Source organism: Nomia melanderi, chromosome 11 (genome assembly GCF_051020985.1).
Source record: "Nomia melanderi isolate GNS246 chromosome 11, iyNomMela1, whole genome shotgun sequence".
NCBI classification, from domain to species: Eukaryota; Metazoa; Arthropoda; class Insecta; order Hymenoptera; family Halictidae; genus Nomia; species Nomia melanderi.
In genome coordinates this window covers 13717204-13732316 of record NC_135009.1, presented here as the reverse complement: position 1 = coordinate 13732316, position 15113 = coordinate 13717204, and the positions used below count along the sequence as shown (strand labels likewise).

General features: G+C 36.6%; 1 protein-coding gene and 1 long non-coding RNA gene across 3 annotated transcripts; one reads left to right on the top strand and one right to left on the bottom strand.

Moving 5' to 3' along the window:
- The first annotated feature begins 1219 nt into the window (after positions 1-1219).
- On the top strand, positions 1220-15001 carry LOC116432223 (clavesin-2). Of its 2 annotated transcripts, none has more exons than XM_031988791.2 (6): positions 1220-1454; positions 10098-10289; positions 11321-11525; positions 12166-12289; positions 12447-12659; positions 13479-15001. In XM_031988791.2, exons 2-6 carry the CDS (start codon positions 10130-10132, stop codon positions 14184-14186), a joined length of 1410 nt encoding a protein of 469 aa, XP_031844651.1. In that variant the 5' UTR covers positions 1220-1454; positions 10098-10129; the 3' UTR covers positions 14187-15001. The 2 variants fall into 2 exon arrangements, with proteins under 2 accessions (XP_031844651.1, XP_031844650.1); XM_031988790.2 differs by lacking the exon at positions 1220-1454 and adding an exon at positions 6755-7069.
- LOC116432231 (uncharacterized) lies at positions 1448-3102 on the bottom strand. Its single transcript, XR_012999718.1, has 3 exons — positions 2487-3102; positions 1892-2082; positions 1448-1820 (listed from the first exon to the last, which is right to left on the bottom strand). It is a non-coding gene; the product is annotated as an uncharacterized LOC116432231 (long non-coding RNA).
- Positions 15002-15113: the final 112 nt, after the last annotated feature.

Genomic DNA, 15113 nt, shown 5'->3' with positions numbered 1-15113 from the left:
TAATAGATTGTTGCATAATGTGGATTTCAGAATTACCGTTTGTTCCTTTACGTAAAACAAACAAGAATCGAACCCAAACAGGTAAATACACCTTTATTTAAATATGACTCACACGTTTATTTTACTTAGCACGTTTATTTTGCGTAGCATGGAAACAGACCTGCGTGAGTCGAACTTACCAGACCCGACATAAGTACCTAAGTGGAACTAAATTCAGCGAAGTTGAACGGATCACGATGCATTGGAGCAGATCAAAATGGACGCGAGTGCACCCAACGGTTAAACTATGCTATTTAATAGATATTTTAATATATCTCTTAGGACTTATCTTTTCAATGCACGAAAGTTTCAGTCTATATAAAAATTGGCAAAATTTTCGACGACCTGACAAATCCGATGAAATTCTGCAACAGAGCGTTTTATCATTTTAATGTCGCTCCCTGTAATTTTTAATACTTTTATGTCCTAATTGGTCCGATATTCTATCGATAGCTTCATTTTCCACGAGCAAAATGTTTACGAGGATTTTTGCCAATTCTAAAGTCGAGACACAACATTTTGTGAAAAAACATTTCACCGACAAGATGGACTTTATGTCGAATCTGAAATACCGATCGTGTTAAAAATGCAGTGCCCTGATGCGCACTCTACGATTTCCGGTGCTTCAGAAAATGTTTAGTCCTTGTTTTAAAATATTTGTATATTTTTTATCAACTGAGGGATGGCTACTGACATTAATCTTGATGATTGTGTATTGTACGAGTACAAAGATAGTTGAGTCCTTCTAATTCTTTCTTTATTTATTCTTTAAAATCTGTTCTTTAATTCTTGTAAAGAATTGAGTACTGTTTTCCTTATTTGTTCTTTAAAATTTCTTTAATTCTTGCAAAAAATTGAGTCCTCTTCACTTCTTTCTCCATACTTCTACAATATACAATCAAGCTCAACGTCAGCAGCCACCCCAGTTCCTGAAAAAGATACAACCATTTAAAAACGAAGGCTACAAATTTCCCTGAGCAGCACCCCCATAAGTTAAACATTACCAACAAAACCAAGTAGAAATCGTGGATACTGCAGTTCCACAATGCCTATACGCGAGCCGCCACCGGCGTCCAACTCTTTTTCCATAATTTATTCTCCAGAACGCTGTTACCCAAGGAGAATAACGCTGCCATTAGTAGCCGCACGATCCGTAGGGGGCCCACCGTCGACTCGGAACGGTAGCAGTTTCGAAAGGGCAGTTTGGCGCCGAACGTTTTATTCGTCTGATGCGTTGCGTTAAGCGAATCGCTTTGCGTGTAATTGTCCCGAGGAGTCGTCCGTCCGTATCCACGAATAAACGTCCGGAACCGACTTTCTTTATTCCCTGTGCTGGCCGAGGCAGTCGGGTCTGATGCCTCGTATGCGGTTACGGACATTTGATACGGACTACGCTGTTGACGTAGCATAAACAGGTAACTATGGACTGCGAGCACACCATACGCCGGCCAAGGCACGTAATACCATTTATCGTGTCCGGTTCTTCCTAGTTATCGCGATTCGCGGAGCCTTGAAAATTTATCAACCTCGAGCGCAGTCCGAATCGTTATTTGTCAACATTCGACGCCAATGGTCGGCCTTGCAACCGTAGGTCAAAACGTTGGCGGGAGATTTTTTCACAGATCATTCTCGATAGACTCGTGCGGGATCGCCGCTCGTTGCAAGGCAGTTTGTACTTGAATTGGAATTTAATAACGCTTTAATTAGCGGGTTCGAGTTACGTGCACTGGTAACGTTTCCAGTCTTCCTTGCAGCTTTTCCACGCTATGATTATTCCACGCCTGAAAAAGACGGAATAACGTAATAACGGCGCGCCTACTTTCCTTTTCGTCTTTCTGTTCGTATTACGTACCGGTAATTCTATGTCTCCCTCGACGCGGAAGGGAAATCGATCAGTGCCCCCGCAGTTATTACGCTGCTGCATTTCGTCGCTGCGCTTAATACATATCTGCGAAATGTCGATGATCTCGCGGCCGTTTCGACGGTCGATATTCTGCCGTTCGTTGTCCTGAATTATGGTGCACCGTGGGTTGAGTACTAATGCTGAAAATAATGAAAATTAATTATAGAAGTCTCGACACTTTGTACGGTAGGCGATAAATTCCTGGAGTATTAACTATTTCTGTCAAAGATGTCAAAAGACCTGAAATTATAAAATTATTTTCTTATAAAATTTATCTTATAGTTATAAAATTTTCTTAATATAATTTTCTTAATATTAATCTTATAAAATTTTCTTGTAAAATTGATTATAAAATTGACTATATAAAACGCAAAATTCAATTGGAGAAGAATCATTGAACTAAAAATAATTTGAATTGAAAATTTCAATATTTCTCAATTGTTTGGTAGGAATAGTGTTAAATAATTATTGACAGGGTCGTTGAATCATAAGTTTAATGACCTCAAAGTGATTTGAAACTGACAAAATTAGAAATAAAAAATACCTCGGTAACCATAATGCATTCGGGGCCGAAATAAATTCAAGAAAGGTGCGTAAGTGTTTGTTTACGATTCGATTTGGCAATTATCGTGAAAATCACTGCGACGTGTATCAAAACTCTGAGAAATGGGTTGCGGCCACCTTTTACGGCGCCAAAAGAAACCGGTAACTTCTGTCTTTTTCTTCGCCACTTGCCTCTACCGTTATGTTGCGTAATCTATGGCGGCGTTACCCGACAGATCTGTTTTCGTCCTTCGAACAGAGACAAACGTATAACGCGCCACAAAGAGAAATAAAACGAATCAGTAACTTATACGCGTTGCAGTTTCGAAACCGCGCAATAGTTTATAAAGTGTTAGGCTGGTTCTCGCAGTCGGCGGTTGAAATGTAAGGTTATCCTGCCCAACTGTCCGTTCGTGTTTGAGTTTGCAGGTTATTTAATCCTCGGCAGAAATTCAATGTATTCCGTTGCGCGCGTCGTTTCATGGATAAATACCGTCGAATGATTTCCGAGTTGTTTTCAGCTGCATATTCGCGTCAGTTAAAATCTTTAGCCACAGAATTTCATGCGGCGTGAATAACCTGTGGATTACGCCGCTTAATCCAAACCGTGTTATCGTTACGAGTCCTTGACAGAATCGATCGATGGAAGAATTGAATGGTTTCGCGCCATAAAACAAGATTTTATTGCTGTATCATGTATACGGTAGCATATCAATCCAGTAATTTGTACTTTAACACGGTGTATTTATTTGTTTTGTATTAACCCTTGGCATTCCAGGTTGTTTTGTAATCTATCAGCAACTAATTTTTTAGTATTTATAGTAATTTTTATTAGAAATGCTATAACAGTATAATTTTTATAGTAATTTTTATTAGAAATGCATAACAGTATAATTTTTATAGTAATTTTTATTAGAAATGCTATAACATTTCGATCTTTTATTTTCCTTAGTGCAAAATTTGGATGTACGGAAAATCGAATAATTTTAGGGTAGTTTCTTTAAGATTTATTAAAATATTTAATAACTGGTGCAATATTGGAGTCTACAGAGTTCAAAGGATTAATCGGTCACTTAAAAGTATTGTATTATAAGAGGTTAATGTTTGAAAATTTATTTTATAACATTGTTTATCGCGATCGTCGCGATATCGTCAACATTGAAATTTAATTTATGCAAACGCGTCAAGGTTAGTGGTTTCATAATGTCATTAATACCTAAAAATAAGTTCTGACCAATTTTTCTGTCTATATGGATAAAATAATTGCATGACTGGACGGTTTACATGAAATCACAGTTTCGCGACACGTTTCTTGAAGAACTGCTCGAGAGTAGTACACGCGACGCGAGGGATAATTTCCATTGAAGAACAACCATCTTCGTGTTGGACGTTTCCTGGGTGTCGTTTAGTTGACCGAAGTGACAAAAAACCGGACGTAGGGCATCTGCTCGATTAATTTTTCCCAGAATCCTCTCTCACAGGTGTGCGTTAAGACGGTCGCTGTTAATCGTGCGGGCGCCATTTACGCGCCTGTAGTGCGGGGCCCCTTAAACGCTGCAATTGTCCGTGCATTTACTCCTATCGTTCGCGAGCAAATAATTCATGGTGACCGTTTAACTGTAAACTTCCAAGTTTCGCTTGAAGTCGCTGCGATCGACATCGAAGATGAACGGCGTCGATCGGTAATGCAAACGACGGTATCCTCTTGTAAGGTACAAATTCAATTTTCTTCGAAAACAAATTTATGAAATTCAAATTAAGGGAATATGATTATTTATAATTACGAACATTAAATGCTCATTTTGACATCGATTTGGACAATGCGCTGTTTATATCTATTATGCAAATGGTGGAATTATATTATATCATAATATATAAAAATTATAGGGTAGGCAAAATTTCTGTATAATTCTTTATTTAACTTACGATCATTAAACACTCATTTTGAGATCGATTTGGACAATGCACTGTTTATATCTATTATGCAAGTGGTGCAATTACATTATATTATAATATATAAAAATTATACGGTAGGCAAAATTTCTTTATAATTTTTCTTTAAACTTATGAACATTAAATACTCATTTTGAGATCGATTTGGATATCTATTATGGAAGTGGTGCAATTATACTGTACTACATTATAATATATAAAAATTATACGGTAGGCAAAATGTCTTCATAATTCTTTATTTAACTTATGAACATAAATACTCAATTTGAGATTGATTTGGATATCTATTATGCAAGTGGTGGAATTATACTGTACTACATTATAATATATAAAAATTATACGGTAGGCAAAATTTCTTCATAATTCTTTATTTAACTTATGAACATTAAATACTCATTTTGAGATCGATTTGGATATCTATTATGCAAGTGGTGGAATTATATTATATCATAAGATATAAAAATTATAGGGTAGGCAAAATTTCTTCATAATTCTTTGTTTAACTTACAATCATTAAATACTTATTTTGAGATCGATTTGGACAATGCGCTGTTTATCTGTTGTGCAACTGATGCAATTGAATTTTATGCACCTGACAGCAACTCTATACTAGCGGACGCTCGCATTTTTGGGGGGACAGGTTTACATGATAGCGTAACAAGAACGATCGGGTGAGTCAGCCGTACCGGTAACCGGCTTCGTCTCTCTCTCTCTCTCGTAGTCTCCCTCCCTCACACGACTGTAGTACTCCTTTTCTACCGTCGTCGCCGTTCTATCTCGCTCCTACGTTACCTTCCCTTTGGTCTCGGTTCTTCGTCCTTCTTCAGTTTACTAACCTTCTCTCCTACTTCGGTCTACATCGACACAGGTTATCTTCCCTCTTCGTTCCTCTCTCGACCAATAGCGATACACTCGCCTCTCTCTGGCCCACAGTTTCCTTTCTCGATCTTATTTAATCCTGGCGAACTAGCGATGGGTATCATAGTCCTCTGTCTCTCGAGTCACCGAACAAATTAGTTGCGTTCGAGTTAAAAATATTCAGTGTTTCTGTGGATTATAAATAATTCGAACGTAAGACTTCGAACATTTTTAAGGGAACAACGAATTCCTTGCTTGAACAGACTCGACGCGTTTCGATTCCGTCACTGAGTCACGGTGTGTGAGAATGATTATAAAATATATCGTTTCGAGCTTATCCAGTAGTTCTTTGCTCAAATCCGAGAAAATGTGTTGGTTTTTTTTGTTATAAGGTAAGAGGATGATTTATATATAATGTATGAATTATAGTTATAGATATTTCGATATTTGCTTATAGGAAGCTAGTAAATGTCACTCTGACACTGGTGGATGTTTATGCTTTCAAGCTGTCTATAAACCATGATCAGCGTTAAATGTATTAACTTGATAGATTGCATTTAAACAGTTGACATACGACGACATACGATTCTGTTTCAAAATGGCGAAATTAAAGATTTTATAATTTCAATTAACCAGACAATCCTCGTGTAACGTGCTTCCAAGATTGAGGAATCATAGGTTACATTTTTAATCAATTATTCTTTTAATAAACATATGTTGGTTATAACATTAAAATAGTATATTTAAAATTGTTTAATTTAACCCAGTTCTTTAAATTACATTTGTAATCAAGATTGAGGAATCATAGATTACATTTTTAATCAGTTATTGTTTTAATAAACATATGTTGGTTATAACATTAAAATAGTACATTTAAAATTATTTAATTTAACCCAGTTTAGATTACATTTGCAATCAATTATTATTAACACTAGAACTACCAGCCAAGTCAAAGTAACTCACTTCTAATTTAATTCTCTAAAAATAGAAAATATACAAATCAATAGAAATCTCAGCAGATGCCTTGAAGTTTCTACAGAAAAATCTCTAAGTTAATTTGACTCTCGGTAAATCCAGTGCTAAACATCTGTTAGTAATAAACTGAAAATAGTATATTTAAAAAACTGTTAACAACCCAGTTCCTTATTACACTTGCAATCAACTATTATTTCAATAAACGCATCCGTTACAAAATGAAACTAGTATAATAAAAAAATTATTTATACCAGTGTTTCGTCTAAACAATTGTCACGAAGCCAACACGTGTTACACGGTATTAGCTGTGGTTTAGTTCGTAATAGTAACGCGATTGAACGAAACCGACACGTCTCGAGTCGATCGCTGCGCCGCGCAACCGATCCTTTTCCTTCTTCCACCGTGCGCGGCGATCATCTCGCCTTGAAGCTTTCTCTCTCGCTCCTTTGTTTCCCAATGCTCTAACACTTTCGAGCGAATCGCAACAGGCGACTTCATTGCGTGCCGTTCGCTCGTGTCCGCTCGAGCAACGAGGTTCCTTCGCCGAGCGGATTCTTTGTCTCCGTTGTTCTCGAATTCGAGCGCGACACGTCCGCCGGGAACCGGTGTCCGAAAAATGATCGAACAGTGAGTGACTCGCGAGCGTTCCGTAATCCAACGTTGTCCCGGCTCTCGGTGGAAACCTTGCGTGACGGTGTTCAACCGGTTCAACGGTGCGACACGCTGGAAAAAATACGCCAGAGGGAAAATCGAATCAGACAGTGTCTACGGATCGGTGGAAAAAAATAGCTGCTCGACGTAAGTTACATCGCGAATACAATTTGCGTCATGATTCTACGTGCGCGCGGTTTTACGATCGCGAACGATCGTTAACGCTGTCATTCGCCGTATGCACTTTGCAAATGACTATTTCTGTTTGACCGAAGAATGTCCTGAAAAGTGTCCCATAATCTGGATACTGGAATGAATAATTCGTCTTAATCACTATAGAGAATAGTGTTTCGTCACGTGTAACGGTTAGAATGATTATAACAATTTTCGAATATCATGTTCCTCAAGGAATCGTAATTAACATTCCACGGCGCCATTAACGATAGAACTACCGAGCACTTAAACCGCCTTTTCAAAGTTTAATAGTTATTAATTAAACATTGGTAAATGTTCCGGTCGATTTTGATTTATTCAATTATATTATGGTTTCTAATAATATATTTTTAAACATGATTTCCTAGATCCAAGGACATCAATTTTTCTAGGAACAATAGAATAACAATAAATTTCAGTGTATTACTGAGTCAGCTTCATTAACGATTTCTCAGAGAAGCATTACCTTCTCAGTAATTGGAAAAATTCGGAATTGGTCATTTTGACGTACCTGTACTTCTAGTATTAATAATTCCTTATATTCCATTGCTATTTTACACGCAATTAACGTAATTCAGTATTTATATTATCATTGGATTTAACCCTTTGCACTCGAGTAACTGTCATTTGATTTGATACAACAAAGTTACAGAGTGTTATATATAATATTCAGTTTATACATCAATATGTATATTTATATACAACAGCTGTTTCTTAATTCACGTATGTTTTCTCGTTACTTCGTTTCAAATTGTGTCGTCTATTCCATCAGAAAGCGTCGCATATTTCCAGTGACAGCTTCCGAGTGCAAAGGGTTAACACTAAAACTACCAATTTCAATTAACTTTTGAAAATTCCGCTATAGAAACTCCAAGAGTGCATCTGTTCAGACTTTAATCGATTCAAAATTAGCGTAGTGCTGAATGAATTTCTTTAATTTCTCAGAGGAACATTTACCTTTCTAATAATTGCAAAAGGACATCAGGCATGGGTCATTTCCCTCTGATAGTTTTAGTGTTAAACCACTCGCGGGTTACGTTTGAACTCGAGGCAGCAACGGTTCCCTTCCGTTAGAGGTTATCTCGCTAAACCGAGTGTCCGATCGCAGACATCGGGGGTTAATACACGCGTCAGGTTATTCGCGGAGCGAAAATTCAATTCGAACTGAAAATTCCGGGTTGCGCATGGAAAAAAAGGAAAACGGGTACGGGAATGATTCATCGTACGCGAACGACTTCACGGCGACCATAAAACCGAAGTAAAAGTCTCGCGGAGCATTCTCCGGTGAGACGTTCAGACTGAACGGTGTTTCACCTAGAAATGACTCACTCCGCGTGCAACAGTGTGTTTGTTTGATGTTTCACATATGAATGTTGTCTTTCATCCGTCACGCGGAATAATAATAAGATTTTAAATCCTTTCACCCTTTGCACTCGACAGGCGACTCTCGTTCGCCATTTCATTCGATACATCGAAATCACGAGCACTGACGTTCGATATACAATTTTGCATTAGGTAACGCAACCTTAGAAATAAATTAGTTCCAACTCTTAATTTACGTCGGATTTTCCTTTGTGTTACTTGCTAACAGTGTTATCAATATTTTAACCCTTTATAGGGCAAATTATTTTTAATACTTTAGATATTTTAGATACTTTAAAAAACAATTATTGAGAATTTTTTTTCGAAATTTTCCTAGATTCCTTGTTTTATGGTGGCACCTATTTGTGCTCGTTCCCGCAACACCATAAGGATCAAAATGGTGAACAGTCCCTGTAATTTAACCCGTAATAAAAGCATCTATATGTGCCACCATAAAGGGTTAAGAAAACATAATGAGTATTTATAATGAAAAAGTAAATTTTTAAATATTGTCGAGTACAAAGGGTTAAGCAATTAGGAAAAGGAAATATAAATGTTGAAAAACTATTTTTAATAAAACTTGATTAAAATGTGATAAATATGATATGATAAATATTGAAAAACTTTTCAATATTTATTTCTTCTTTCATCCTTTCGTTTTCGTTATCTGGGACACACAAAAAGACTCTCCCGAAATCTTCACGTGCCCTCTCGATAACACCGATCGATCGACAGTTTTTTTCTGGTACGAGAAAAAACGTTTCAGATAACCTTTAGTTTCATAATATTACATTTGCTTAGTGGGAGCGTCTATTTTTCCTTCTCGCGTTTGCGTTGTGTATCGATACAGGAACTCGCCGTTAGTAAATAGAGGTTCGTTATTGGTTGGATAGTTGCAAGTGAAATTCGACAGGTTGTAGAAGCAGTCGACATTTAACGGGTGTCTTCCCGAACGAACGAGTCGGTCGGTAAAACAGTTTCGCTGATTGGATCGGTAGCGAACGTGTTAACGCGTTGAATGCCATGGGGTCACCGGTGACCCAAGCAAATTCAATTATTATAGTTCATTAAATGAAACAACGATTATTTGAAAATATTTCTGTATTATACATAGTGTTACCTGATGCGGTGACATTCAGCCGGATGCAATAATAATAATAATAACATCGATTCAATCAAATGATGTAATATCATATTTCTTCCAAAATGGTAACAATGGTTTTTTTCTCTGTTTTTTCGGGTATTTATTTATAGTATTCCAGTGAAACTATTTGTTTTCCAAATCATTTAGGATATTCATTATTTTTAACAAAAATAATTTCTGATTTTCAGTGAGATCAACTTATATCATTATCTACAGAAAAACTCAAGTATATTGTTGTGTGATATATTTTAAATACATCATTCGTTCAATACAACTTTAATATTTTTAAAAATTTTTAAATTTTATTGGTAATCTTGAATTCTCGTTATACGAATAGTCGGATGCCGATGTTCAGACGGTCGCGCCGCGAGCTGATTCTGTTAGGAATAATAGAACGAAGTGTAGAATAAATGGCCGTAAACCTAGTGTTAACGACCGGTGTTCCGATTGTTACAGATCCACGGTAAAGCAGAGGAAGGGCCGGCGAGATGTCCGAGTACTGCGAGTACATGTGGGATCCCACGAGGGGTCACGCGAGCACCGCTCTGGCGCGGAGCATTTACGAGGAGGAAGCCAGGTTCGACAAACGTGACAAGAAGCTGGCCATTAAGACCGTCCGAGCGATATTACGGGAAATGCCGGATGTAGGTAAGAAATAGTACATCCGTGGAAACGTTTTTCTAGCAGACGTATACGTGGCATAAGTATCGTCGCATCGCTGGTCAAGTGATATCCTCAGGGCAAGAATTATTTCCACTGCATATGCGACACGAACACTTCACTCTCATGGAAATATTAACCCTTTGCACTTGGAAGTTTTTTACTAGAAATATTCAACAGTTTCTAATGAGTTACGGATGACATCCTTTAAGACGAATTCAATGAGGAACGTACATAAATTAAGAAGCAAAGTTATTTCAATATTTCAAAAATTCATGGATTGTAAGAAGCTTAATGTTATATGGAAGACTTTATGTTTCTGGTACATCAAATTGTATGGAGAGTGCAAAGGGTTAACACGTCCGCGGACAAAAATTTTGAACTGCAAAAATAGAAAAATTGTAAATGTACTCCGAGGATTAACAAAATGAATTTCCAAATGAGAAAGTTTCTCACATAATGATGCCCCATTTTATCATTAGAACTACCAAGCATTTGATACGATTGAAATGTAATCGCTATGAATATTGTAATAGATTATTTTCAGTTTCTTCAGACATTCATCATAGTATTCAAGTAAAACAATTTATTTTCAAAATCATTTCGAATACTCGATGCTATACTTTTTCAGAAAAACTGAAATCAGTGATTTCGACTGGTAGTTCTAGTGCTAATAGTAATTATTTTCCATGGAAGAATGAACATTGATCTTATCCCCACTTCTGAGCCATCCCTGTACACTCGAAACGCACTTCCGCGTGAAATGTTTCCGGTACTCTTGCTCGTGCCTGTGAGAAGCTCGTAATACCAGGCTTCGTTTAATCTGTTCCGTTAACCATAGTAAAAGACCATCCCGTTTCGTGCAAGCAAATGAACCTACGATGCGATACCGAACGAGTGTCTGATTCGTTTTCATCGCGTCGATCCACGAATTTCCGGCATAATATCCGCGTTCGAGCCGGCTTCCTGTCGGCCATTTTTTCACGCGAGGCATTACAATTACCTGCCCTTGCTCCTAGACCTGAAGCACTGCACGGACGAATATATTACCCGTTTCCTGCTGGCCCGGAAGTATCGGACGGAGCAGGCTGCTGCCCTGATAGCCGCTTATCAGGCGCAAGTAGCACATCGACAAGATATCTTCGGCAATTTAACGGCTAGGGACCCGGCCCTGCAACGAGCGCTGCGCGCTGGGATACCGGGTGTACTTCCGGCTCGTGATAGGTATTTATATTCATACATTAACGCTCCAGTTCGTTTTGTAATCTGCAAGCCATTTTTATAGTATCCCCAGCACAAATGGAAAATTTTATACTGTAACGTCTCTTAGATTTCTTTATTTTCATTCTTAACCGTTTGGATGCTAAACAACTTTGTGGATATTTACCAAAAATTAAGTGATTGGGTGTGTATGCAAAAAAATAAGAGTACTTATTTAATGAGATCACAAATATTGTGTTGACAAAAAAATATCAGAAAATAACATTCAAATAAATTTACTTTGATTTATTTCTTGAAAAACATAAGAAAATTATAATTGATACTAATAAACAGAAGCACCTCCAAACGGTTAACATAAAATTTGGATGTGTAGAGGATCCAGTAATCTTAGGGTACTAAGTTTATTCATTAAAATATTTAATAGTATTGATGGTGTCATACTGGAGGCTATAGAGTGCAAAGGGTTAAATTTCCATTCTTGAATATTTTTTATTTTATTTTTTTCTTTCAAATTCTTTTTAGGGAAGCATAGGAGCATAAAGGTTGGAAACCGCTGACGTAATAGGATGAACATATGAATAAAGATATTTTATTTTTAAAATGAGAATTAAAGAAGTAAATTAAAAATTGTCAATTATTTCAGGAAAGGTAGATGCGTGCTGGTTATTTTAGCCTCTCAATGGGACCCCGTAGCGGTACCAGCGTTGTCAGTGCAGAGGGCACTCTTCTTGGTACTGGAAATTCTCATTCAAGATCCTCGAAATCAGGTATTACATTTATTGGTTTTATATAGGTGCATTTAGTTTCATATTAATTGCTGTGGACGTTCACTGTTTGCAAATTGTGCTTGTAAACTGTGTATCACGGTATAGTTTGTAGATGTTCGGAGCAGCTAGACTAACGGTGCCCCAATTTCTTTTTCAGCAATCCGGTTTCGTGGCCGTGGTGGATTGGAGTGGTTTCTCCTTGCGGCAGGGCGGTGCTTTGGGCGCAGCGGCGTTGCGAAACCTAATAGCTGCCCTTCGTGGACGATTTCCGGCACGATTTAAAGCCATCCACTTCCTCTCTGCGCCTTTATACGTCCAGGCCACATTGGCCCTTGTGAAACCCTTCCTGGATGAAAAGACTCGGAACAAGGTAAGGCTAATTTTCTTATGAATATTTTATGCTGTTGTAACCCTTGGCACTCCAAGAGTTTTCTACCAGAAATACCCAACACACTTTCTGATGATATATAGTCAACGTTTCTTGAAACTAGCTTCACGAGACACAGTATATAAATTAAAGAGACTGTTACTAGATAACATTAAATATTATACTTCATAATTTTTCTGTATCAAATCAAGTGGTGACTGAGAGGAGCCTATGAAGTGCAGAGGGTTAATATTAATTTTCTATTTTTATATCAGAGCTTTTTATAATTTGTTTCAAACGTCAAATACTTCTCTAGTGGTTTTAAACATTGACCTATTTTGCGATTTCTTTGCTGTCGGCACGGTTCAAAGTTAGAGCAAGCGCTTATCACATGAAATATAGAACTGATTTGCTCTATGTAAATAATTTTAAACGTGACAATATCGTATTCGAAGTTATTGTGACAAGTAAGAAAAACACATGTGTTAAGCACACACTGAAAGGACAAGAGTTTAAGTGATAATATTTTAAGTAATGTTTACAAATACTAAACAGAAACCATAAAAACGTAGACAGTAATTATTTGGGTCGGTTAATGAAGACATTCAAATATGGTTTTATAGATGCACATCTAGATAAAGGGGAGTTAAATATTGACTAGCAGATAATTCGAGGTAGCACGGTGTATACTCTGTTATAAGACCGGTTTGCCATTGTTGCCATTCTGAGGACGCTGCAGAAAATTATGAATATACACATTTTAGAATACAGATGTTACTCGTTAATCAAGTTAGTTAATTTCTCCGTGAATAATGATACCAGATCTACCTTCACGGGAATAATTTGAGCACGCTGCACGAACACCTGCCTACTGACATCCTGCCAGCGGAGTTAGGTGGTACGGGGCCTGCTTTTAATCCAGGACTATGGGCAGAGCCAGTCATTCATTCAGCAATGAAGGAAGCTGAACTGGCTGCCATAAAAAAGGAGAAGGATCGCGCTGAGAACGGTGGGAAAATGTGTGACAAAACGCTGATAGAGTCTAAGAATGTAGAGAATCACAAGAGAAACGAGACGAACAGCTTGGAGTCTAGTAATAACATGAACAGAGAGAATGGGAGACGATTTTTTAATCCTTTTGGTAGTTCCGCGAGGAATCAGTCGACGAAAAAGCCCGGGGCTAATGTAGAATTAAATTTAATTAACCGTAGTAACACAGAAGAGGGAAAGGAGAGCAGGAAAGGGTGTAAAATGATAGAGAAAAACGAGGATCCTTATTGTCAGAGTAGAGATAAAATGTTGAGCAATGGGAACGACGATTATTTCAATGATAAAAGGGACTCGTACAAAGACGTGGAGGATAATTTATTAACTTACCAGTCTGAAACAAATTCTAATAACTATGAGATCTCGAATAGGATAGACAGCGATGACAGTAAGGAGAACTCATTAGATAATAGATCAGAGAATGCACTTATTGACGCGAACAAGGGTGAGATCCCGTCTGAAGAAACGAATCTCATAACATAATAACAATCTCGTGGACGTACTAATCTTTAAAACGAATTCGTTGAGTACTTAAGCGGAATTTTTATACGGTATATTAAATTTAGATATGTGTATCTAAATAATGAAACTTTTCATAGATCTTTGACGAGAGGAACAAATAAAAATTGATATAGTTTTAGAATAATCTTCTATAGGCTGTAAGAAGTATCTTGTGATATGGTTAACATTATTTTTAATGTATTTAAACGTTCATGAGGCTTTTATTTTTCTCTCTTATATAGAAAACATTCACTTACTGGTATCAACACATTTAGGTATTATTAGAATATTTAAGCTAACAAATTTCATTAAGATTATTGTTTTAAACATAGAACTTTGGTTCTGTTATCAAAAATATAGAAAATGTTCCTTCAAAGTATTGAACTGACAAACATTGTTATAATTTGTAACAAGTCTTATTACGATGAATTCAAAATTTTCCTATATATTTCTTATAGCAATGAAAACTAATAAGTGGATATTTTGAAAGAGACTCATGAAATTGAATGAATTTCATTTTTATGCATTTTTACATATTTTTTTTTTTAAACGGGTTTTTACAATGGTCAATTTACATTAGTCTTGTAAATATGTATCAAATTATTTATTGATATCAAATGTATCACGGAATTAAGGATCTCTTATTACACGTATTATAAATATTTCGTACTTCTAATTTTAAGTATATAAAATACAGACTAGATATTTTTTTAAGATCCATAAGAAACGTATCCCTGAAAAAAAACTATATGTATATTTCACTTTTAGTGATTTCTGTTAATCATCTCTCGTTTTATAACGGTAGTAAAAAAAATTATTAGAACTTAGAAATTTCTGTGCGTCAATAAAAGATGTAAAGTATTGAAAATGACAATGCACACTGTTTCTTAAATTTATATGAATATAAAA

Coding starts and splice junctions, on each gene's coding strand:
- LOC116432223 (XM_031988791.2), top strand. CDS start 10,130: ATGTCCGAGTACTGCGAGTACATGTGGGATCCCACGAGGGGTCACGCG. Junction 11,526..12,165: donor GTACTTCCGGCTCGTGATAG/GTATTTATATTC, acceptor CAATTATTTCAG/GAAAGGTAGATGCGTGCTGG. Junction 12,290..12,446: donor TTCAAGATCCTCGAAATCAG/GTATTACATTTA, acceptor TTTCTTTTTCAG/CAATCCGGTTTCGTGGCCGT.